Below are 27,675 nucleotides of genomic sequence, written 5' to 3' on the forward strand. Positions count from 1 at the left end.
ATTACAAAGAAAGAAAATCATAGTGGTAGAGCATGCCATAACCCCAGTACTAGGGAGGCTCAAACAGGAAGATCAGATTTGAGGCCAGCCCCCACCACTTATAGAGGCCCTCAGCAATGTAGTGAGACACTATTTCAAAATAAAAAATTAAATAGGGCTGGGGTGTAGTTCAGAGGTAGAATGCCCTGGGTTCAATCCCAAGTTCAAAGGAAGGACGGAAGGAAAAAAGAAAGGGAGGGAGGAAGGGACCTGCCAAAGTCCAGTGTCTCTTTTTCTCATTTTTCTCTTTTAGTTAGCCTTTGTTTTATTTATTTTATTTTTTTTCTGTATTGTCTAATTTCACTGTGAAGAGGAGTTTTTATCTGTTGGGCTATCCACTGACTCTCCTATGCTTACAATAGTGCCTGGCATATAAGATAGTACTTAATAATATTTGGTGAATAAATAATAAATTAACTAACAGAAAGAAAGTTTTAAAGGAATGCATAACCCAAATTTAAAAAGCTAGATAAACAGAGCTATAAGAATGATAAAATAATAATTTATCAATAAAATTGGAGCTAATGCATATGCCTATGGAACCCTTAAGTATCCCAGGTTAGTTAGATGTTTCAAATATTATCTCAATTTTTCATCACAACCAGTGAAAATAGTAATACAGACATTCACTGAGGTCTTACCATTGGCAAGAACTATATTACTTGCTTGGCACTTACTACTTTGCTTAATCCTTATGACAATCTGTAGATATCTACTTCAAAGGGTTGTCCTGAAGGTTATATGAGTTCCTGGAAAGTTCTAGAACTGTGCCTACAAATAGAAAGCACCCAATAGCTGCCATCTATCATTATGATCATTATAACCATTATTTCACCTTCTTCCTCATTGTCTTTCTTATTGTTCTCATTTTGCAAGTGAAGAATTTGAAGTCCAGAGACGTTCATCAATTTAGGACAGCTGGGAAGAGAAGCAGTGGGATTGGAGTCCAATTTATCTGCCTTCAGAGTCCCACCCACCTGTGATTTCACAAAAGGCCTCCAACTCAGCGAAATAGTTTATAACCCAGCTCTGCATCAGACTCTAAGACAATCTGACCTGTAGAATTCATTGGGATCATTATTAAATTTTATAAACTCAGAACTCATTCAATCTCAAATAGTATCTCAATAAGTTTATATAAAGGTCATGGCTCCTCGGCTTTCACCAACGTTTATAAACAAAGGATCCATTGGAAACATTCTACACCTATTCTATACCAGAATAGTTTCAATAATTTTGAAAGCTTTTCTAAAACTTCAGAGCTAAGTCCAACACTGGTTCACGCTATTATATAAAAATATATTCAGAGGGACACTATCACTCAGACAATGCCTTTTAAGAATTCTACCATTCTCTTTCTGATATGTGTAAGCTTCTGGCTCTGAGACAGATGTGACAGATACTGACCTATTAGGAAATGCAGCCATTTGAAATTTCCAGTCAGATGCGGATGGGTTTTGTTCTTTAAGGTTTGGAGTTTGAATCAAAATTCATTCAGACGTTAGCACATTTCCATAAGCTGCACTGATAACTGAGAGGGAAAGAAAGCTCTCAATTTAATCTAGGCCCAAGCAAATGGCAGTTACTGTCACTCTACATTATGATTGCGTTCTACAGTTATTACTTTTAAAAAAATGCTGAAAACTGCAATCTCTCTTACTGATGACATAAATGTCTATGACAAGTAAAACATTCCAACAAATTAAAATACTTCTAATGGAACTAGAAATAGAAAATAATAAAAATTAGAGAATTTAACTACGATCTTTGTTTTGTTCCTGTTGTGGTTTTTTTTGTTTGTTTGTTTGTTTTTTGTTTGTTTGTTTGTTTTTTTGGTGGTACTGGGGTTCCTGGAAGCCCTTCTACTTCCGGGCTACACTCCCAGACCTATTTTTTATTTTTGGAAACAGGGTCTCTTAAACCAGCACGGCTGGCTTCGAACCCGCGTGATCCTCCTGTCTCCGCCTCCCAAGCAAGGGGATTACAAGCGAGCGCCACCACTCCCGGCCTTGTTCCTAAATTTAAAAAAAAAAAGTCTCTTGTAGGCCGGGCGTGGTGGCGTACGCTTGTAATCCCCACACTTGGGAGGCGGAGACAGGAGGATCGCATGGATTCGAAGCCAGCCTCAGTTACTCAGTGAGGCTTCTAGCAACTTAGTGAGACCCTGTTTCCAAATAAAATATTTTAAAAAAGGTCTGGGAGTATAGCCCGGAGGTAGAAAGCCTCTGGGTTCCACCCTCAGTACCCCCCCTCCCAAAAAAAAAGTCTCTTGTTTTCTGTTCTAAGTTTCACAGGTCCTCAGATCTGCAGTAATAAATAATCTGCTAAATAATAGTAATAAATAATCTAATAAATAGTAATAAATAATCTGCTAAAGTAATAAAGCTGGCAAGAACTTTACTTATGATCATCTAATTCAATATTCATAAAGACCGTGTGAAATAGATAATATCCCCATTTTGTATACATGAAGCTCACAGAAGGTAAATATGGCATAGACTAACTTGATTCTCACTTCCTCCTCCGCCCAGTCTACTGTGAGTCTATACTGCAGAGGCAGAAAACATAATCTTTGTCAGACTCCCTTGCAGCTAACGTTGTGGGCACAATGTAAGCTCTCCCACAGAGACCCTTCAAAGCAGAAATGAAGCTAAAGCGGTGCTTCTTTTGCTTCTGTTGTTTCTGCTGGCAGGCAAGATGGTGGGAATTTGCCATGGCAGCATTTTGGTGGCCGGTTGAGTATGCCGAGAGATAAGATGCAGGGCATTTGTTGTTTTTATGTAGGTACAGATTTGATTCAGCAGACAAGCTATAGCTCTGGAGTTAGCAATTGTAGCAAAGACAAGTTCCTGACCCCTTGGGTGGAGTCCTGTGGTCAAAAGTTCTCATGATAGCTTCCTAAGTCCCCATCTTTCACCATCTTTCATCATTCACCATGGCAAAATAGCAACGTTCCTGCAGGCCAGTGTTGTAGTATGACTCTGAGCACCCTCCTCCAGAGGATCAGAAGAAAACCTGCTCTGGCCTTTCCAACCTCTCCCATATCCATTCCTTTCTGCTTGAAATGTTAGCTTCAGCTTTATTTCGCTAAACTCTGACTGGTATATTAAGCAACTTACTTATTCTACCAACAAGTGCAGAGATTCAGTGACTGATGGTAAAGCCCCAAAGTCCCACTCTCGTTGATGGAACACGATGGAGTGGCATTCACTTCACCTCTGCTAAGCACAGATATCCAAGGACATGGGGTGGGGGACAATGTTAGTTGAGTGCATAGACTTGCATGGCGCAGGGCCCTGGTTCTTTTCCTGGTTCACTGATCTATCCTGTGCTCCTCCTCTGGTTTGCCCTATCAACCCATCAAAGACAATTTCATTTGTTTTCTCAAGAGAACACATAAGACCACAAAGAAGCCTGCTACTGGCTTTTCAGCCACCAAAGCTGAAGCCTTCAAATCCCAAATACTATGTAAAACTCCCCTATTTGAAGAGCTTGTCGAAAAACTAAGGGAATATTAGAAGAGGTAAGCCATGTTATTACCCGAGAAGGCCCCTTCCATCCCCTACCCCCAGACTGAATCCTCTGGGTGGTTTAAGAGATGCCAGAAACTCCACATCATTCAGGATCCTGGAACAGAAGGATTCTTGAGCCCTTTCCTGGGTGGAGCCAGAGAGGCCCTCAGGGTCCCCGAGCCCAGCCTGGCATAAAGCACATAAAACAGCTGTGTGGTTCCTCTAGGTAGACAGGCACTCCAGCACAACATGGAAGCCATTATCAGGAGCACACCCTCCTTGAGCTGAAACAGCCACAAGACCAGACATAAAGGAGGGATGTGATCACAGCCCACCCCACTGCCCAATGCCTCCACAACACTGCATTAAGCCTGGTACTTAGACAGAAACCAAGGGAAAAGCTTGGCAGGAGTGAGTGGGATAATCCTGAATGAATGAAATAAAGTTCCCACCAGGGTGTGAGCTGGGATTTAATCCCATTATGCAAAACAGGGTTGTACTCCTTGCAGACATGATCTGTGGGCTGGATATTGTGCTCTTGCCACACAATCTCCCAGTCAGGTCTGATAATGACCCTCAAGTGCCATTGGTGGAGAACAGGGGTCAGCAAACTACAGCCCCTGACCACCTCTTTCTTCCTCATCTGCCTATTTTTGTGAGTACAGTTTATGGAACACAGCCATGCCCATTCTTTCCAGGGTACCCTTGTGCTACACTGACCGAGTTGGGTAGGTGCAACCGAGACTGTTGTGGTGCAAAGCCCAAAACACTTAGGGTCACCCTTGACATAAGAAGTGTCACGAGCCCGGCCTGTCTCCATCTGGTCCTTCCCTTGCACACTGGTCTCTTTGAGGATACCATGAGGGCAAATTCCCAAATCAAAATCAGTTAAAAAATTATCTGTCTTATGCTGCTGTTAAAAATGTGTCCTGCTGGGTGTGGAGGCACACACCTATAATCTCAGTACTTGGGAGGCTGAGACAGGAGTATTGCAGGTTTGAGGCCAGCCTTAGTAATTCAGTGAGGCCCTCCACAACTTAGTGAGACTCTGTATCAAGATAAAAAGTTAAGTTAAAATAGGGCCGGAGATATGGCTCAGAGGTAGAATGCCCCTGGATTCAATCCCTAGTACCAAACAAACAAACAAGCAATGTATTTATGTCTAAATTTAACTTTTGCTACCTAAAATTTCCCAAAGATCAGTTGTCCTCTGACCACTTTCTCTGTCTCTTGTCTCCTGTAGTCCTGTACTTTCTTGGTAGCCTCGTACCTCTGATTTCTCCTCTACATCCTGTATGGGCTTCTCTCCCCGTAACCGCCTAGCCTCGCTGTAGTCACCCTGTCATGCCCCAGAATTATCAGGAGGATCAAGTTTCACTATGGATTGCACTATTCTAAGAGTAAGAAGGTGAGTGGCCCCAGGTTACAATTTTAGGAGATTTTTCCCCGGTCTTAGACAATGCCTTCCTAAATGGAACCCTTGGTTTTCTTCCTTTGACCACTGAAATAGTCAGTCTTACCCTTGAGCAACTAGTTCAAGACTTAGTGGTCAGGCAACGAAAACCCTCACAGCCTAGACGTGAACCACTCGGGCTCTGGAGTTAGCATCAGAAGCCACAGTTGTGAAGCTCCATCCCTTACTAGCTGTGAATCCTAGTGTAAGTTGACCAATTCAGTGCTTCAGTTTCTTCTATAGAATAGGCACAAGGCATGAGAATTAATGAGTTCTACCACTGAAGTGTAGTAAATATATTGCATAAACTCTTAGCACAGGCATTTCTAAATCTTGGCTTCCTTTTTAAATGGTGTGCTTATTCCTTGATCTTTAAAATGGATGCGATAACACTTACTTTTCCACAGTCATCGTACAGCCCCAAGAGAATTAGCATTCCATCAGCGATGAAATTTAGAAGTTCATAAGTATTTTTATTGGGACATTTCTTATTACACTTTGTGTCTTACCAGTTCAGGTTCCTAGTCTATATTTCCAGCTGTTTAGTTGTCCTATTGAAAAACATGATTCTCCTTTTCCCTATCCTATCTTTGTGGATTTCATAATCACAATACACGCCCAAGCTGCTTGGCCATACGAGACCTCTCAGAGGTCTTCCTTTCCTTTCCTTTCCTTTCCTTTCCTTTCCTTTCCTTTCCTTTCCTTATTTTTCTTTCTACTTCTCTTCCCTTTCAATCTCAATCTCTCTCTCTCTCTCTCTCTCTCTCTCTCTCTCTCTCTCTCTCTCTCTCTCTCTCTCATTTGTTTATAGAGGGACTCAAACCAGGGATGCTATTCTATGGAGCTACATCCCCAGCCCTTTTATTTTTATTTTAAAAAAGGGTCTTTCTAAGTTGCTCAGACTGGCTCTTGAATTGTTGGGGTTACAGGTATGTGCCACTGTTGCCCAGCTTTCCTCAGGTGCCTCTAGATGTAATTTACAAAATTTATATATTTATATTTATAATTTATAAATTTTGGTTCTCAAATTTTAGCATGAAATCTTATTAAATCAAAGATTCTTGGGTTCTATTTCCAGAAATTCTGGTTCTATAGGTATAGGGTAGGATACCCCAAATTAGTATTTCCTAGAAATTATCAATGATGCTGATGCTGATGCAATGAGGATCAGACTATAAGTAGCACTAGTCTACAAAGACAAAATGAAAGCCAGGGGTGGTGGCACATGCTTGTAATCCCAGCATTCAGGAGGCTGAGACCTGGAGGATCACAGTTTGCGGACAGCCTCAGCTATTTAGTGAGGCCCTCTGCAACTCAGTGAGATCCGGTTTCAAAATAAAGAACAAAAAGTAGGGCAGGGGGTGTAGCTTGGAGGTCAAATGCCCCTGGGTTCCATCCCCAGACCCGCAAAAAAAAAAAAAAAAAAAAAAAAGACAAAATGAAGTAGCTTTTGGTAATTTGAATCAATATAAAATAGAGATATGAACTACATTATGATATAAGACGACTATAATGTACTAATAAAAGTATTAAAAATCAAATAGAATAGAGTAAGTCATACCAAAAAACTAATAATGGGTTGCGCTTTGATGTTTGTATTTCTATTATGCTTTATATAAACAGAGTCCCAGATCATAACAGTAACAACAGGCATTTGTTGAGTTTTGACTGTGTGCTTCAATTTTTCTATTTCTTTTACATACATTAAATTTATTTTTGCATTTTTGTTTTATAACAGTCTTAAAAAATTAATACTAGCATTTCTTGGATCCTCCCAATGATCATCTTATATTGACATTCAAACTAGTTGCCCTTATTTTTGTTTCTGCTCATGTTCTCCCAGCAAAAAATATGACTTCTTAACCAAGAGCTATGAGAAAGTGTCAAGGGTAAACTTAATACGCATGACAGAATCCAGCTCATAGTGACCAAATGGAGCTCTGGACTAACCAAGGTTTGGAAGATCTAATTGTTCAAATACAAAAGTAGTGAAGGTTGAAGCTCTGTATGACATTTTGATATACCCAGCTCAATAGAATCTGTGTTTTTGGTAACATTTTGAGCAACAAAACTATATAACTAACACATTTCATTCTTTTATTGGTTTTGTAGCTTTGTTTATATTTGATTTCGTAAATTTGCCTTGCATAGAAATCTTTCATTGTATAAAAAATAGCATAAGAAATTTGATAAAAGCAACACGAGTCAATATTAGAAGCACTTGAGAAACAGCTTCCTTTAAGAAAGCTCCATATTTAGCTCATGTTTTCTTATCAAGAGGTATTGAATTACATTAGGCATGGTGGTAGATGACTATAAGTCTCAGCAACTTAGTGAGACCCTGTTTCAAAATAAAAGGTGTCCCTCAGAGGTAAAATACCCAAGTATCCCCAGTAACAAAAATTAAAAGGAAAGAAATTTTATCAAATGCTTTATCCATATTTATTGAGATGATATTTTTTCCTTCATTCTGTTGCTATGTTATATAACATTTATTGATTTAAATATGTTGTAACCACCCCTGCATCCTTCAATAAATCCAGTTTGCATGGTAAATGACCAAGTGACCCAGTTTAAAAATGGACAAGTGTTCTGAATAGACACTTCTCTAAAGAAGGAATATAACTGACCAACAAATGTGTAAAAAATGCTCAAAATCACTAGCTATCATAGAAATGCAAACCAAAATTACAGTCATAGCAACTCATCCCAGTTAGAATGGCTATTATCAAAAAATATACTTAACGCCGGGCGTGGTGGCGCACGCTTGTAATCCCCACACTTGGGAGGCGGAGACAGGAGGATTACGCAGGTTTGAAGCCAGCCATGCTGGCTTATGAGACCCTGTTTCCAAATAAAAATATAAAAATAGGTATGGGAGTGTAGCCCGGAGGTAGAAGGGCTTCCCAAAACCCCAGTACCACCAAATAAATAAATAAATATATATATATATATATGTATGCATATATATATATATATATATATATATATATATATATATATATATACTGCCAAGGATGTGGAAGAAATAGAATTCTCGACTTCCAGGAAGATGGCGACCGAGAAAAGCAGGGCTTAAGAGCCCCGCTAAGAACAAATCTCCATTACTACAAAATCAGCGCCTTTCATAGCCAGAAAACACCATCACTAGTGAAACAAAAAATCACCAGGCTCCAGAGAGAAAGCGACTGAGAACAGAGCCACAGAGGAGGTAACCAGCCTCATGCCCGAGGACGCGGCAGACGCAGCAGCAGTGCCATACTGCCGGCGGAACCGGCAAATTCACGGGATGGCTACAGCAAGCCGAGGTGAGCCACTGCGGAACAGCCAGGCGGGATTTCTCCGCGCAGAGAGCATCTAAAGCTCCCAGTGGCCGAGCTCGCACACACTGCAGGGATTCAGAGAGGAAATCAAAACCAAGAAGAAAAACACCAGCCCCACAGCCGAGGGCGTAGCAGTGGCGCCATATTGCCACCGGCGGCAGCAGCACCGAATTCAGCGAGGCCAGTACAGCTACATCTGCATACTCAAGAACAGTGAGTCAAATTGCGGGCCACAGAGGAGAAATCCCAGTACTGTACTCCGTGGGACTTGACCCAGTCTGGGAGGGGCGGTGGCAGAGATATCACACCATAGGAGAATGTGCAACCTGGCACCCCCCACAGTCTAAAGCAGCCTCTAGCGACTCTCTGGGTCAGAGACTCTGTGATAAAACCCAGTAAAGGAGTAGTGGGGTCTGAGATACTACTGACTCGAGATCCAGAACACCTTAAGTGAAGTCATAATGACCCAAGGGAAGAACCCAGAGAAGGCACAAACATCCGAAATCATGGGAAAGAGGAATAATACTGGAGCAATGAATGCCCACAACCCCACAAGATCAGAACTCGATAAAACAGAAAATCAGAGATTTCTAGAAGATCAAATCAGGAAAATAACTGTAGAAATAATAGAGGTGCTTCGAAAAGAACTCAGAGAGAGCCAAAAGGAGATAAAGGATGCAATTAATGAAGTAAAGGCCTCAATTCAAAGCACAACCGATTAGAACACATGGAGAACAGAATCTCGCTCTTAGAAGATGATCATTCCAAAAATGAACGCATAGTTTCTAATCTAGAAAAAAATATCAGACAGCAGGAATCTGATATTGAAGAAATATGGGCCCATTTTAAGAGAGCTAACCTAAGAATAATTGGAATAGAGTAGGGAAAAGAAAGTGAAACCAAAGGGATCAACAATCTCTTCAAAGAAGTAATAGCAGAAAAATTTCCAGACATAGAGCAAGAGGTCGATACACAGGTCCAGGAAACTTATAGAACTCCCTTTAGACAGGATCGGAGAAGAGGATCCCCACGCCACATAATTGTCAAAATGACCAATGTGGAAGCCAAGCAGAGAATCTTAAAGGCAACAAAAGCAAAGGGCCAAGTGACATTCAGAGGCAAACCAATTAGAATCACCCCAGACTTCCCAAACCAAGTCATGAGAGCCAGAAGGGCTTGGAGTAACATATTCCAAACTCTGAAAGAAAACAACTTCCAGCCAAAAATTTCCTACCCAGCAAAACTTTCTATCAAATTAGATGGAGAAATAAGAAGCTTCCATGACAAACAGAAACTGAAGGAATTTATGTCTTCAAAACCAGCACTAGAGAAAATACTCAAAGAGATTAACTACAAAGAAGAAAAAGGAAACACACTCCAGAACTAGAGAAACAAGATTTTCCATCCAACAGACAACTAAGATTGGTTATCTGTGGAGATTCATTATTTATGTTAGTCTTTTACCTATCTCTAAAGGGTATTGTTTGCCTTTATTATTGCTAATTTCTAGGATTTCTAGTTGGAATATTAATATACCTTCAGATATAGCATTTGGAAATATTTTATCCCATTCTATTAGTAACTGTTAACTCTGTTTACATTGTCTTTGGATATACAATATTTTTTTATTTTTTAGGGAGTTTGTATACTTCTCTGTTGCCTGTGCCATTGAAATCATAACCAAGAAATAACTGCCAATTTCAATGTTGTGAGGTTTAATGACCCAGATTTTCTCCTAAAAGTTTATAGTCTTAAGATTTATATTTAGGTCTATTATCTATTTTGAGTTAATATTTGTATATGGGATTAGGTAAGGGTCCAATTTTATTCTTTTCCATGTAATTATTATTTTTAACAATATTTAGTTAAAAGATTAATATTTCCACCACCAAATGTTCGTGGAAACCTTGTCAAAAATAACTTGACAATATAGGGAAGAATTTACCTCTAGTCTTTTATTTAACTCCAATGGTTTATATATCTGCCTTTAGAATAGTACTGCACTGTTTCAATTATTGTAGCTTTATATGGTTTGAAATCAGAAAATATATATCTTCTAGCTTTGTTCTTTTTCAAGATCATTTTGGGTACCTAGAGTCCATATTCCATATTAGGATAGATTTTTTTCTGAAAAATAAATATATAAATATATGATAGTTTCACCTAAAAAATAGATAAAAAAATATTCTCTGGTAAGAAAGAAAGCAAAAAGAAATATTGAAATGTTATCTTTAAGTCATCAAAAGCTTGGTATCAGACAAATGAAACTGTTATGTGAGATTATCATTTTTAATTTTAGATAAATTGCCATAATACTAGATGTCAACTACTAAGCCAAGCATGGGAGGGAGGGATAGGGAGAGAATGGGGTGGGGATTGGGTGGGGGCTGACTGGGAAAAGTGTGCATGTATGTCTACAAAAGTATGTATCCTACTATGATGTATGAATACAGTGCACCAATAAAATAAATAAATAAATAAATAAATAAATAAATAAATAAATAAAAATAAAAAAAAGAAATAGAATTCTCATATGCTGTAAGTGGGAATATAAATTTGTACAACCATCATGGAGAACAGTATAGGAAAACTTAAAAAATAATCTATCTCATTCCTTTGTATAAAACAAGGGAAATTAAATCAGCATATTAAAAAAGTACTTGTATGCTCATGTTAATGGAGTCACTATTCACAATAGTAAGATATGAAATCAACCCTGGTTCCCATCAACAAATGAATGAATAAAGAAAATTATATATATGTTATACATATACATATGTTATACATATAACACGCTATATGCATATAATGAACTATTATACTGAAGCCCATTAATATATACAACTAACACATGTTAATAAAACAAAAATAATTTTTCAAAATTCTAACAAAATCACAGAGTTTTTAAGAGGTGACTAATAGGGTTTTACATAATCTGATCACTTAAAATTTCCATGTTTAAAATGTTCTTGATCTATTTTGATGTGACTGGATCCATCATTAACATCTGGGAATCCCAATTTGGCACACCATGCAGTAGATTTTTCTCAAGACAGAGTTTTTATTCACCTTTCAATAGCCTATTCTATGTGCCTAACACATGGAAAACACTCTAAAAATGTTTGTTAAGTGAATAAATGCAAAAGTAAATATACAAACTTATTAGTCAACCCTCTTCTTTCATCTGAAATTTCACAAACTTATCTGTGCTCTCAGTATGAGAGCAATCACATGAGATGAATTATATTTATCATGAGTTATATATACACACACATATATATTTTTTGTAGTACTGAGGGTGGACCCAGGGGCTTTTCTACTTCTGGCTTATACTTATAATTGTGTGTGTGTGTGTGTGTGGTACTGGGGGTAAAACCCAGGGTACTCCCAAACCTATTTCCTATTTTATACTTTATTTGGAAACAGGGTCTCACTAAGTTGCTGAGGCTGGCTTTGAACCTGTGTGAACCTCCTGTCTCAGCCTCCCAAGCACTGGGATTACAGCATGAGCCACCACGCCCGGCTTATTGTGTTATATTTTATTCATTATAAATAGATCACAATCTCATTAGCATTCTGCCCTAGCACCTTTCATAGATCTGTGCTCTAAATGGAAAATTCACTGAATATATGCTATTTGTATTACTTGTTTCTCTCTGTTACTGTTTTCTTCCTTTGTCTCTTTCTTAATTAACTAAATATATGAAAATGTATGCTATTTATTGAATAAAGTCTCCTACCTGATGTTAATTTTAAAAGAGATGAGTTCAACAGTTTCTCTTTCCTAAGGAAAAAAAACCCACAACTGATTAAATTTTTTATAAATGCCTTTTAATTATGTGTGAGATTATACGTATGACAAAGATCACTTATATCTAAGCTAACTAATAGGCCTTTCCTAAAGATCTATGGCAGAAGTGAATGTGAGAAGATATAAGCAGAGAAGGAGAAAATAGAAAGTTACCTGTGAAGAGGAGAGAATCCACTTAAAGGGATGTCAACGACCAAATAGGCCGCCTTTAACAAAGAGAAAATGCCAAGCCAAAGATGCATACCTTTGCACCCCTCACAGGTCAGTGCGTTGTAATGGTATCCAGAGGCTCTGTCTCCACAAACCACACACAGCTCGTCCCCTTTTATTCTCCCCGCTGATGCACCCATTCGGGGCTTCTTTGTTACGGGCATCTCTGCTACCTCAGTCTCTCCCTGGTAGAGAGTCTCAGTTGGCATTCGCCTGAGTTCGTATATTCCGGGAGAGTACCACTCGTCAGGCTGCTGGGGGTAGAAACCCAGGTTGGAATAATAGGACGAGGAGGAAATGTGTGGTTGAACTTGGGGAAACTGAACATTGTTGTATTGTGAATAGGGCTCCACATCAAGATTCTGTCCAAGGGGACCTGCTGTTTGTTCTGTTAACGCACCTGAATGAAGAAGAGAAAGCTAAAATTAATGTCATCATTCTAGAAATTACAGAGGCAATTTAGTCAACAGGAGTGTGGATCCTAGGGTTGAAATTATATATATACAATACAATATGTGTGTGTGTGTGTGTGTGTGTGTAATACATATACATATACACACATACATATATGCACTCATACATATATGGGCATGGTGACACATGCTTGTAATCCCGGTACTTAGGAGACAGGAGGATCACAGATCTGCCTCCAGCCTCAGCAACTTAGCAAGGCCCTTCACAACTTAGTGAGATCCTGCTTCACAATAAGAAACAAAATAGGGCAGTAGGTGTAGCTCAGAGGTAGAATGCCCCTGGGTTCAATCTCCAGAACCACACAAAAATAGAAATATATATGGCATGCATGACATATATAACCATATAAATTATAAAATATATATTTAACAATATATAATTAACTTGAAACTTTTTATAACAAAATAGAAGCTCAGAAAATTATCTATACAATGGAAGATAGTCCAAATACATATCATTACCATGTGATAAACTCTTACAAATTAATATGAAAACATTCAACAATATGGAAAAAAGAATAAAGGACATGAATGGACAGTTTTTAGAAGTGTTTTATAAACATACAAAACTACATTTACCTTTGCTAATAATTAAATTCAAATATAAGTTATAATATAATCATTTTTCATCCCAAAATATATATTTTTTAAATATCATGATATATACTGTTGGGAAAATAAATATTCTTGAAGAGCAATTTATCAATATCATTCAGAATTTAAAACTCAAATGACCGGGCGTGGTGGCACACGCTTGTAATCCCCGTGCTTAGGAGGCTGAGACAAGAGGATCACACAGTTTCGAAGCCAGCCTCAGCTACTTAGTGAGACCCTGTTTCCAGAAAATATAAAATAGGTCTGGGGGTATAGCCCGGAGGTAGAAAGTCCCTGGGTTCCACCCTCAATACCATAAAAAAAAAATCAAATAGCCAGCATAACTTCTTCAGGGCTAAAAAATTTATTTTAAAGATATGTTTGAGTCTATATGAAAAAGTGTTTGTAAAATTAGTCCAAATTTCAGAAAATTATTACAACCATACTGACATACTGAAATATTTATATAAATGTGAGGCAACTAATTAGATTTTTGTGTGTGTGGTGCTGGGGATGAAATCCAGGGGCCTTCTACCTCCAGGTTATACTCCCAGTCCTTTTTTATATTATATTTGGAAACAGGGTCTCACTAAGTAGCTGAGGCTGGCTTTGAACCTGCCTGATTCCCCATCTCAGCCTCCCAAGTACTGGGATTACAAGAGTGCGCCACCATTCCTGGCTATTTAGATTTTTATGTGATGATATGGAAAGGGTTTTAGAAATGGTGTTATTTGAGAAAGGTCAAATATATAACAATGTGTATATTCATGTAGATATTTTTTAAAATTTTACATATGCATGTGTTTGTAAGCAAGTCAAATTTCTGCATGGTATATTATATAACAAGCAGAATAATGGTAACTATGGAATCTGATATTATTGCATCATTTTCTGGGGTAGGAGATTACATGATCTTTATACTGTTTATGGTTTTTGTCATGTATATATATGTTCTTTTTATTATTAGAAAACTAAAAAGGAATTTAAAACAAAGGAATGTAATACCTAGAATCTGTGTACCTGGATTGAAATTTTTGCTTTTTTGCTTAATATCTGTCTACAGTTGACAATTTCCTGAACATCGTTAAGCTTCAGTTTTCTCTTCATAAAACAGGGAATAATAATACCTACTTCACTGAGTTTATATAAGGTATAAATAAAATAATGCATGCTAGGCACTTTCGTTAATTTGGCACATAAGTATTTGATAATCTATAATTGACATTAAAGAAGAAATAACGCACCAGGCATGGTGGCGCATGCTTGTAATCCCAGCATTTGGGAGGCTGAGACACGAGGATCACAGTTCATGGACAGCCTCAACTACTATTTAGTGAGGCCCTTTGCAACTCAGAGACCCTGTTTCAAAATAAAGAATAAAAAATAGGGTTGAGACTGTAGCTCAGAGCTAAAATACCCCTGGGTGCAACACCGACAAAATAAATAAATAAATAAATAAATATAATAATAATAATAATAATAATAATAATAATAATAATAAATAATAGAAATAATGTTAAATAAAATAGGACTGTTCTTCTTACTAATTTTAATGTTGTTAAAATAGGACTATTATTCCTACTATTACTATTAAATGGAATGCTTATATATAAAACCTCTAGGTAATAAAAAAAAAGAAGACTATTAAGCTGGACATGGTGGCACACAGCTATAATCCCAGTATTGGGGAGGCCGAGAAAGGAGGACACAGGTTCAAGGCCAGCTACAGCTACATAGCAAGGCTTTCAGAAACTTAGCAAGACTTCTGTTTCAAAATTTAATAAAATTAAAAATGAAGTTGGGCATGTAGTTCAGAGGTAGAACACCTCTGGGCTCAATCCCCAGTACCACAAACAATAGCATAAAAAAACTATCACGTTACAAAAATGTTTCTATTGCCACTTTTTTTTTTTTATATAGTACTGGAGATAGAACCCAGGGGCATTGTACCTCTGAACTACACCCTCAGCCCTATTTTTTTTAAGTCTTTTTGTTTTTGAAACAGGGTCTCACTGAGTTCCAAAGGGCCTCACTAAGTATCTGAGGCTGTCCACGAACCACAATCCTCTGGTCTCAGACTCATAAATGCTGAGATTACAAACGAGCGCCACCACGCCCAGCCTTTTGCCACTTTTCATACCACAAAAAAAAGGGGAAAAAAAGAAATGGTTCTTTAGAAAATGGTAACATTTAAATTATACAATATGCCGGGCATGGTGGCGCACGCTTGTAATCCCTGCGCTTGGGAGGCTGAGACAGGAGGATCACACAGGTTCAAAGCCAGCCTCAGCTACTTAGTGAGACCCTGTTTCCAAATAAAATATAAAATGGATCTGGGAGTATAGCCCAGAGGTAGAAAGTCCCACCACCCCCAGTACCACCAAAAATTAAATAAAAAAATAAAAAATAAATTATACAATATGCTAAAAAATGTAACAGACATAAATAAGAGATAGGAGACTGTGAAATGTGCCTGATTCTTCAAAGCATTGTCAGGCAACCCTAGACCAACATTCCACCTACATCTCTCATCAGCAGTGAGACTCTGAGCAATTTACTTGGAATCACATGTGTTTTAGAATTCCAATTTTTTTAATTTTAAAATAGAATGTGGTGGTTTTTATTTAACACTCCTAGCACCAACTAGGACAGAAAACGGAATCAAACGCAGCGATATTTTTTCACAGTGAAATGCATGAGTATTCAACAAAGTGGAATAAATACTGGCCACAAATAGTTTTGTTTGAGGCCAGGTTTGTCACCAAAGAAGTTTGTGCCAAACTCAAAAAAATTGTTTTTCAGCGCTTTGAGAATTGGCAGTTATGGATTGCTTAATTGGCAATGGGCCACTATACCTATACACGTAGAATGCTCTTCAAAGGCTCAAAAGATGGAAGATAGTTGATATTATTAACATTATTATTACTGGCAGAAATGTTTATAGTACTTCTTTGTGTCAGACACTCATATATTCCCATTACTTTCTCACTAAATCCTATGATGTAGGTAATACTGTTATTTCCCACTTATTGTTATTTCCCAATGAGTGCTACAGGGCACTCATTTGTAAAAGTTAAACAAGTTTATTTCTGAGTAACTGAGATTTGGACTTTGGAAGTCTGACCTCAAAACACATGCACTAAATCACCACTCTCTGGGATAGTCTAAGATTGAGAGAGACTTCAAAAGCATTGTAGTCAAAGCTTTCCCCTCCCCTGATCTCTGTACTTGAGGTTATTACTCTTTTCGAGGCCTCTGCGTGCATGCCACCTACAACTAGACCTACAAGCCTATTATGGTTAGATGTAGAATATCCCCCGGAGAGTTCATGTATTAATGCTCAGAGATGATATAATTAAGTGCTGTTATAGTTGGATACAGCTTGGCCCTTGAAGAGCTCATAAACTGATGTAGAGTTGATGTATAGAGTCATGAGTGTTGTAATCCCAGCAGTGGGTAAATCCATTTTAACAGATTTACCTGGGTGGTGGCCTGGTGGTGGGAGTGCATGGGTTCCTGGTGGTGTGGCTTTGGAGATTCTATATGGTTCCTCCTCCTCTCACTCCCTCTCTTGCTTGTGGCCTCCATGATGTGAGGGGCACAGCCCATGTGAGATGGCTCATGAGTTCCTCACATGGGCTCCCTCTCTCCACCTCCCATTGACCTGCCCTGCAATCCATGGTCCCAGGAGTCACATGGACTAAACCATGAGCAATAAGCCTTCCTTCCTGTAGTGATGGCCAGGTCTATAGATTACGGCTGTAAGAATGCTGACTAAAACAGAATGTGGTACTAGAGAAGTGGGGTTGCCACTATCTCTAAGTCTCACCATGTCGATTGTGACTCTTTGTAAATGGTTTGTGAGAGGAAAGTGGAAGAGCCAGAATGTGGCCAGAAAAACAGATGGTAGAGGCTGTGTCAGGAGATTTTGGAGGGCAAAGAGGATTCCACAGGAAAGTGGAGTAGAGGTCACATATGATATACTTTGGAAAAGAACTTAGCCACATTTTTGCCCATTTTCTGAAACATTGTGTTAGGCCAAATTTAAAGATAATGGGTTGATTAAACTGGTGGAGGAAATATCAAAACAGCAAAGTATCCAAACTTTATTATAAAATATTGACATCTGCATTCAGTGAATTATACAGTTTGTGGAGCAGACACTAAAGCAGAGACTTTATAGATTTTCAGTTTGGTTGGATGGTCATGTGTAAAGCTGGAGCCCAGAGAGCTGATGTCATGGAAGGAAGGAAGATGGCTGAAGAAAGTTTGAATTCTTTGACTAGGAACAAAGAAAGGAATATGGCCTTTCTGGAGGCTGGCCTAATACCGCCCACAGGGGGACAGGCTCTGCCTTGGTCAAGATGGAGGCTGGCCCAGAGGCAATGATTAATGAGGGCGTGACCTTTTCTGCTGATGGTCCATTTTCAAGCTCATGTAATTCTAGCTTTGCTAGAAAAAGGGGGCCATGGAGGCTTTCCTCCAGATTTCAAAGGAAGCCCAGGAAGCCAGGCAATGTGTGGTAAGATCAGGATCCATGCAAGCAGGCCCCAATAGGACGCTTTCTGAAGCTGTGACGGTGAAGCCAAGGAGGCAAGAAAAATACCCGATATTTAGAAATGTGAAATGATGCCAGGCATGGTGGCACACGCTTGTAATCCCCGCACTTGAGAGGCAGAGACAGTCTGGAAGATCGTGCAAGTTCGAAGTCAGCCTTGTTGGCTTAGGAGACCCTGTTTCCAAATAAAAATATATATAAAAAAATAGGTCTGGCTGGGTGTGGTGGCACACGTTTGTAATCCCCGCGCTTGGGAGGCTGAGACAGGAGGATCGTGCAGGTTCGAAGCCATCCTCAGCTACCGAGTGAGGCTCTCAGCAACTTAGATCCAAGGTCCCCAGCCTCACATGGACTGAACTCAAAATCATAAGAAAATAAATTTTCTTTCCTCTAAGTTACATGGTCAGTCTTTTAGATTATAGCTATAAGAATGTTGACTAAAACAATTGGTGAGAGTTGTAGTATCATCAGTAGATAAATCCACTGTGATAGATCTACTGGGTGGTAACTAAGGCTGGTGGGTTGTGGATAGAGAAGGTGGATTCCTGGGGTGTGGCATTGGGATTGTACTTTTGTCTTGAATTCCTTTGCTTGCTTTCCTTCTCTCTGCTTCTGGCCTCTGAGATATAAGAGTAGAGCTGTTGCCCTCTCCCTCCCTCTGCTTCCTGCCACTGTGACCTGAGATCTGCAGACTCTAGCATTGCACGGACTGAACATAAAACCTACGAAAACTGAAAAATACCTACAAAAATTGTGAGCAAATAAATAAATCTTCCTTTCTCTAAATTGTGGTGAGATTATAACAGTCAGAATGTTTACCAAGACAAAGGCCATGCATGACTCTACCCTTTCTTTTCCAGGAATTTTCCATAGTCTACATTCTCTGTTCCTTGAATGTATCTTACTACTTATAGACTTAGGAGTTTTGTGGCTTCCTGAGCCTGGAACATTCCTCAACATAACTATTCACATCCAGAGCTTCATCTCACTGATCCCTACTCCTCTACAGACTTTCTCGTAAGTGTTGCTCCTCCTAGGAAATATTCCCTGGCTCTAGCTCCTGGGAGTCATGATTCTGAGTCTAGTTATCTAGTCTCAAATAACTGCTGCGAGGGCCTCCATTTGGTCATCTCTAAAGAAAAGACTCTGTGCTAGATGGCCTTCTAGTTCTTTATATCTAAAATCTTTGTAAGCATATGACTAATAATTTATGAGCATCAGAATTCTAGACTTTTCTATACTGGCCAAGTAGAATTTATAAATATTAAATGTTGAAAAGAATGCATTCTGCCTTGACCCGGGAAATGACTAACAGAGTACACAATGTGCAGAATCTGTGCAAAAATCAATTTCTACTCTGTCTTGTCAAATTATCCATATAAACCATCAGAAACATCAGTATAGCTGATAATCAAAATATTTTGATAATGCTGCTTTGTTTTATGATGATAAAATGGAAAAATAAAAATAAGATAATTACAGAATAAAGAAAAGATGAAATATAATAAAAAAATCCATCACTTAACGAAACATGACTTAAATTTCTGAAGTAAATCAGACTGAAAGGAGCTGAAAAATAAGTACACTCACTCCTAGATTTTAGTCTCCAACCTATAGCCTCATTTTCCACGATGAGTTTAGTAAGATTAAGCAACTTGCCCATAGTCAATCAACCAATTAATGACAGAAACTGGCTTCCATAGAATCAAAAAATTTTTCTTTTTAGATAGACAGTTTAAGATCTCTGAGTATTATTTCAATAAAACAAATACTTCTATAATCAAGAAATACAATAAGCCCCAACTCTGTTCAGATAATGATATCAATGTCATATCATTCTCTGGAATAATCTAGATTAAAGTAGGAAGCTTTTACTTTAATATAGAGAATAGTATGCTAAAACAAAACATGGTAAAAATATGAGAACAGTATACAATAATATTAAGAAATGTTTCTATTCTCAAAGCACAGCCATTTCTAATATTCCACAATATACTCACTAATTTCCCCAAAATAGATAAGGAAATATATAGATACCTAAAACCCAAGAACCATCATGGCCAACATTTTCCAAAATGGCTGGAAGAAAACAACTTCCCCTGTTAACTGACTGAGATTATAAGGACTGCACTATTGTTTTACATTCAAATTTCTTCTGTAAAATGAGACACTTAGTCCCCAGACTTACTCTCTCAGAAAATACATTTGTTTAGAAAATAGCATAAAAAACATTTGTTTAGAAAAAGGGTTTGAAAATCCCAGTATCATTAAAAGACATGTTTCCTAAAGAACCTAGAAAACCCCCTATATTTAATGACATCTAATTGATGGTTAATCATATTTATTAAAACATAGTCAGGTTTGATGACATAAGTGTTAAGATAGTTCTTTCATTATAAATACATATTGAACATTCATAACTTGACAGATCTTGTGTCAGGCTCTGAGGAGACAATTGTGAACAAGAAAAATTTTTAAAAAGCCCCTGCCCTTCTATTGTTTGTGTGTTGGGGTTTGGGAATGTAAAAAACGAGGCAAAAAATAAGCAAATACGTAAACAAATACAAAATTGCATGATAGAGAAGGAAATGTGGAGAGGGTAGAAGTGATTCAACTATAGAATATGTGAATATGGATTCATTTATGACAGGGAAATTTCCATGAAAGTTTAAGAAATAGTTCTTAATGGGGACACATGGACAAATTCCAAGGGAGTCTAAAAACCCCAGAAAAGAAAAGCAACATTCATTCTTCTGGATAATTTTCTAGCTTTCAATAGATTCTCTAAAGGACCAGTATCCAAAGGTGCTTTCTGAGATGACAGACGGATTCTATACCTAACAACATAGTAACTGCTAATAACATTAAGATTGAATTCTTGGGATGTGGCTAGTGATACCAAAATAATAAATGTTTAATTTTATTTAATTCTAAGTAAAATTAAATAGCCACCCAATGAAAGTCATTTTAGGAAGTGTGGGTCTAAGGTAGTTTGTGCATCCAAGTGGGAAAATCAGGTTCACAAAATAATGATGTCATCTTCCCATAATCCTTTAGTTTCTTGTGCTTCTGAGAAAGGGTCCCAGTTCTACCCAGTTTTTTACCCTTGGCACAATGCCAGCCATAGCAAATGTTTCATGAATGTTTGTTCAACTGAAGTGAATGGAAAAGTTGCTTTTCTGCCTTGATAGACTTCCCATAGTCCCAGGTTTTCTGGTTAGATGGTGGGACTTAATTTGTGAAGTTGTTGAGGGTCCCAGTGCCAGGCCTGTGTGAAGTTGGTGCCTCTCCCTGCCTTCGGCTGATGACTCCCTCTGCAAGTTCTTCTCTGCCCCAGTTCCCCCAGGGAGAATTTAGTCTCTCCTACCCTTTGTACGCTCTACTTCTATAACACTTATCAGAAGTATATACACTCATTTTTATTTGTTCACAGGATTATCTTCCATGCTAAACTTGAGGAGATAGGAAAAGCTAGTTAAGAATATAATACTGAGTAGACAAACCCAGGTTCAATTCACCTGCAACTTGGTAGGTATATGAACATGGGAAAGACACTGAACTTTTTTAAGCTTCTACCTCTTTCTCTATCGAGCTGGAATAATGTATGTCAGAGGTTGTAATAAGGTTGAACTGAGACAAAGAATATACACTGCACAGTGCCTGACACATTTTTGTTATTATTGTGGTTAGTCTGTGAACTCTTGGGGGGAAAATATTAGAATATCACATCTAGCACTAGATGCCTGGCACCAAGTAACTGTTTAATACATGTATGTTAAATAGGAGGGGATGGGAAATGTGCTTCCTCAGCTTCCCAACTAATCTTATGTCTAAATACAGTGTCAGTCACTTAAAAACTTCATATTTCAATAAAATGAAATGCTGCTAAGACTATGATCAAAAATACATTCATAATTATGATTACTGTAAAATGTGATTAAATTTTTTGGTGGAAGTTTTAAAATGTGACTTTCTACCTTGAGAAAAATATTAAAAATAATATTTATATTATGCTCTCTTTTCATTACAACCTATATTTAATTCATAAAAAAGAAAAGCCTAGGCTTATAGCTCAACTTTTCAGTTGTCTGGTTTGCCATAGACCATTGGGAAAAGCATGCTATGAAACTAGGTCATTAAAATGACATTTCTTATTTTCTACTTGCTTTTTACATCTCATAGTTTGAAATACGCTTTATATCATGACTCCTCTATACACTTAGAAAAATGTAACTGAAACATAATTTCCATGCAATAACATCTGTCTTTACGTCTTGGGGGCACGCCGACAATTCTATTCTATTCTACTCTGTTCTATTCCAGTTTTTAATGCTGGTCACAAACCATGAACTAGATTTCACGATCTACTGAGATCTGAGGCTGACCATTTTAAAAACACTGCAGTAAATTAAGTACTTGAGTTTTTTTTTTTTTTCAAGCAAGGATTGATGTGAACATTTTGGTTTCACCTGAAAGAATGGTTCTAATTTGTCCTAATATCCCATGACCACATTCTTAGATTTAATACCCATAAGATATTATCCTGCTTAGAACTTTTTATACATAGCCTGTTCCAACCTCCTACCCCAGGCCCTGACTGAGCTATCCCTGATGGTGAGCTGTTGCTATATCTCAAACAAAAGACCCACGGATGTATTCAGCCCAGCCTCAGAAGCTCCGCGGAGAGCACCTCAGCGTGAACAGTACCCTACCTTTAGCAGGCTTCGTATCCATGATTTCTGTCGCAAGGCCTGAGGGTGTGTGGCTGTGGTGAGGACTAATTTGAACCGGGTTTTCTAACCCCTGAAACTGCATCACCATTCTTAGTTAATTCACAGCAACTGAAAACGAGACTAGGTAAGAAGCAAGAGGCCAGAGGTTGTGTGGTTTACTGATTAACTTCATTACATAGCAGAATATTTGTAAATGTTTATGAGAAACGTCCTCGATGCCAAATTGCCTAGTAAGCTGGAAATCAGTGTTTTAGATAAACAGTCCTGGGGCTCTCTTTTCCAGCTTGGGAACTTTTAGAAGGGAGATTTCAGGGCTTGAGAACTGTATTTGGAAGTCAGGTAGACTTTGACATTTTCTTCCCATCAGAAGGCAAGAAGATCGTATGATTCTGCCATGTCAAGGAGCATTACAGAAGGATGCTTCAGCGTGTGAGGCCCAGAGGCCTCCTGACCTGACCAACTGAAGTTGTACCCCACGTTGTGCGTTGAACTGTGTCCCAGCACACCCTCCTAATTCATATGTTGAATTCCTAACCCTCAGTACCTCAGAATGTGACCTTATCTCCAGTAAAGCGCATGTAGATTACCTTTCTATAAAGTGGACTGGGGTGGGCCCTAATCCAGTGTGACTCACATCTTTATAAAAGTGGGAAATTAGAACACAGATAGACATGCGTGAGGGAAGGTGACATGAAAAGACAGATAGAAGGTGGCCACTGAGAAGCTCAGGAGAAAGGCCTGGAACAGACATTTTCTCCACAGCCCTCAAAGGGAAACAGCCCTGTTGATACCTTGATTTCTGACTTCTGAAATTAGGAGATAAGACATTTTTTGTTGTTTAAGCCACCCAGTCTGTGGTATTTTGTTATAGCAGCTCTAGGAAACCAAAACTTAATTTCTTTCTTAATTTTTTTGGAGGGTGGAAAATACTGGGGACCAGTATCTACCCAGAAATATTCTATCTCTGAGATATACCCCACCCATATTTTTATTTTGAAACAGGGTCTCAGGAACTTGCTTAGGCACTAAGGTGATCCTCCTGTCTCAGCCTCTTAACAAGTACTGGGATTACAGGCATGTGCCACCACACCAGGCCACCCAGCCTTTCTTGATTGGCATTTACTAGCTCTGGGCATCACCAACAGACTCCTGAACCATTTTCTGCTTTGATTTTCTCATTTGTAAAAATGGGGCTGATAGTTCTACAACTTTATAATTACATCCAGATTAAGTAAAATACTTATAAAAAGCTTAGCAAAGTGGGTGGCTATCTGTCATACACTGATGCTATGATTACTTAGCTTTGGATCCATGTTGTAGGTTGGATTCTTATTCAACAAAAATGATTCCATTTCTTATCCTGTAACATATTTTTTAATTAAGTATTTTTCACTATTTATTTTTAGAGAGAAGGCCTTAGAAGGGGACTCAGTAGGTCCAGGCATAACACAATCAGATGTACTGTATAACCTTAGGCAAATCTCTTAGCTTCTGTGGGCCCCATTTTTTTCTACACTAACAGATGGCAAAACACAGAGAGTAATTCCTGTCCTACTTCCCTTATAAGCCTATTGTGAAGATAAAGTGAGATAATAAAATAAAAGCAGCCTTAAGAGGCAAAGGTGACATTTAAACATCATAATTGCTAAATCATACCTACAGCCTTTACATGTGTACAAAGCGGTTCTGTCGAATGATCTCATTGGAGCCTCACTTCCCCCGTGGGCTCATTTATGAGCTCCATTATCTCCAACCGTATTTTACAGAGGAGAAAAAGCAACTCAGTGGAGTTAACTGACTTGTGCATAGTCATACAGCTAGTGGGAGGGAAGGGAAGCTGGGAATTCAACCCAGGACTTCTTGCTCAGAATGTCATGGTGGAAAACCTAGCTCACACTATCCTATCAAGAAAGAGGAAAAGACTGGGTGACAGAGCATTTCCTCTTGGATTGCTTGGGGAAGGGTCGCCGTCTACAAAGCTGTGCTCAGTTTAGTCTGACCTCATTCTTCTTGCCTATGTAAATTAAAATGACGTTAAGTTAGAATAAGTTCCTTGGTCACACTGGTCACATTTTCACTGTTCAATAACCACATGTGGACAGTAGCCACTGTACTAGACAAAATAGATCTAGTCCTACTGGACAGCACTGGTATAGATGGTAGCTGGAACCAATCTGAATGACAGAGTGATCATGGTGAGTTGAGAATCAGCTATGAATGCATGAAAAAAGGAATTCCCCAATTAAAAAAGAAATTGACAATGCTTTTCTGTGCCCTGTTTTGAGATGAGATGTGGCCAGTGGAATGTGATATAATCTCGTTGAAAACACTTTATTGAATCCATTGAAAATGTGAACAGCAGGGTTCTCTTAGCCTGGAGCCTTCAACGTTCAAATCTTATTCATTATTCTGATTATATTTTGGTGGCCTACTTTTTATTTATGGAATGTTAAGTAGGTTATTTAACATCTTTAAATACCCATTTTCTCACCATAAAGCACAAATAGTAATGGTATCTACCTTATAGGAGGGTTGTGGGAATATTAATGACAGAGTACAAGCACTGACAAGGAGCCTGCCATTCTTCTGAGCACTTTATCTAATAAGGCAAGTGCCTTACATGGAGTTAAGGAATTTGTCTAAGACCCTTGACTACTAGATGGCAGAGATGGGACTGAATCAGCACATCTGCCAACAAGTCTAAACTGTACTTAATACTATGCTAGCATATGGAAATCACTGAAGAAATTATAATCACAGTAATTCTTATTACTGTAAATAATTTACAAATTTTCAAAATTTATAAATTTTGTAGTCAAATTTTCTCAGCTCAGTGTGTGTGTGTGTGTGCGCGCGCTTGCACGCGTGCGTGAGGGCACGCACACATGTGTGTGTTAGTTACTGGGAATTGAACTGAGGGGCATTCTACCTCTGAGCCAAACCTCCAGCTCTATTTTATTTCTTATTTTGAAACAAAGTCTCCCTAAATTGCTGCAGGCCTCACTAAGTTGCTGAGACTAGCCTCGAACCTATGATCTTCCTGCCTTAGCCTCTCAAGTACTAGGATTACAGGCATACATCATGCTGAACACCAGCTCAGCTCCATGCTTCTGAGAATCTCTTTTTTAGCCTACTACATTAAGCACTAAGTTCTAGAATGCAATGAAATCGTCTACCAGCTTGCCAACATATCTACAACTCCCTGTCTCGCTAAATAACTTCATCAAATTATGCATTCCCTATTTAAAAGAAGAATAAGGAAAGTTTTATTCAATATAAACCTTTTCTTCTCTCATTTCTTTATTGCACTAAAAAGAGGAACAGGTCTGAGATTCCTTGAAAAAAATCAAAACTCCCCCCAAAATTTAATAGTAAATTAATAAAAAATCATACAGACTACTTAGAGCTATGGAAGAGATGTAGATAAGAAACAATAATGACAAAATCTTTTTTCTTTCTTTTCTTATTCCTCCAACCGCTGGGGATTGAACCCAGGGACATTCCACCTCCAAGCTGTAGATCTTCTTATTCTTTATTTTGAAACAGGATCTCGCTAAGCTGCTGAGGGTGACCTCCAACCTGCAATCTTTCTGTTTCAGCATCCCAAGTACTGGAATTACAAATATATACCATTGTACCCAGCTCCATGACCAATATTTCAAGTACCCTAAAACAAAGTTCCATTTCATCTGAGCCAATAGGAGCTTTCCATCTTCCAGGAACCTTCATCTTTAATTCATCCCATAAGTCAGAACTATATCCATTTGAGTTGAGCTTAATGAGATAGAAAAATAAACTTGAAATCAAATGTCAGACATATCCTGCAAAACTTCATTTTAAGCCTTTTAATTGTATCTTAAAACATCTGGATGATTCTGTAACATCTGGAGGATTCTTTTAATTTAAGCATACATCATAGGCAAGAACCAGATTGCAAAGTGAGTATCTTCTAATAAAAATAAAGTATACAAAGGGCTGGGAGTGTCTACACTCAGTGGTAGAGCACATGCTTAGCATGCACAAGGCCCTGGGTTCCATCCCCAGCACTATAAAATAAAATAAAATAAAATAAAATAAAATAAAATAGCATACCCAAATAGCTGAAGGACATATAAGGCAAAGAGAAATAGCTGAAGGAAATGGAAGAAGGTGAATAGGAGTGTATGGGTTCTGCCTCCTGCTACTTGCTTGGCCTCATTCAGAATGGGGCTTTGGAAAAGCTATTAGATATAGTAAACTCATATCAAACATGATTTCAAAGCTGACAGTAGCAATGCTATCATGCCAAGATGAGACAGAACATGTGTTTCCTTCCTTAAGGCACCCAGAAATTTCTTTGCATATTGCTAATTTTGTTGGCTCCTTGAAAACTCTTTGCACTTGACAGTGCTGAGATAAACAGCACTTCCTTCTTTTAACGAGCACAGTATTGTTTATCATTTCAAATGCAACACATACTCTTCAGTATTTGAATTCATTATGTTCCCTGATGTCTTGCAGTTTGCAGGACACTTTCCCAAGCCGCCCATTCACTCCTCCAGACAAACATAAAGGTCATTGTTCCCTCCACCTTGCAGTGGAAAAATACTCGAGTTCAGAGCATGTCACTCGCCTCAGAGACTTTATTTCTATCAATTTCAGTCCCCCCTCCCCACTCACATTTGGTGACCTTTTCCGTCATCACTGAGCTAAAGGGATTGAGAGGCCATGCTGTGGGAACTTGGGCACGAGAGCACACAACTGCACTTTCTCTTGCCTGTTCTATTTCGTGATTGCGATGCTTGGCCTTTTTACTTAGACTTTGAAGTTCTGTTAACCAGACACAGTGGCACAGGCCTGCAATCCCAATACTTAGAAGGCTGAGACAGGAGGATCACAGGTTTGAGGCCAGCTTCAGCAACTTAACAAGTTCCCTCAGCAACCTAGGGAGTCCCTGTTTCAAAATAAAAAAAAGAATAAAACAGGGCTG

General features: G+C 38.4%; 1 protein-coding gene across 5 annotated transcripts in view; it reads right to left on the reverse strand.

The window, feature by feature from the left end:
• NR1H4 (nuclear receptor subfamily 1 group H member 4) overlaps window positions 1-27,675 on the reverse strand; it is a gene marked incomplete at both ends in the record, with an annotated part of 68,488 nt that overhangs the window by 36,025 nt on the left and 4,788 nt on the right. For 3 of the 5 annotated variants that reach the window (XM_080706139.1, XM_080706138.1, XM_080706137.1), the window contains one exon: window positions 12,383-12,748. In XM_080706139.1, the coding sequence (XP_080562265.1) occupies window positions 12,383-12,748 (366 nt within the window). Of the gene's footprint in view, window positions 1-12,382; window positions 12,749-22,685; window positions 22,795-27,675 lie in introns of those variants that run through there. The other 2 variants (XM_080706136.1, XM_080706135.1) reach the window with 1 other exon arrangement.

The sequence above is a fragment of the Muscardinus avellanarius genome (assembly GCF_963383645.1).
Source record: "Muscardinus avellanarius genome assembly, chromosome: 11".
Taxonomy (NCBI): Eukaryota; Metazoa; Chordata; class Mammalia; order Rodentia; family Gliridae; genus Muscardinus; species Muscardinus avellanarius.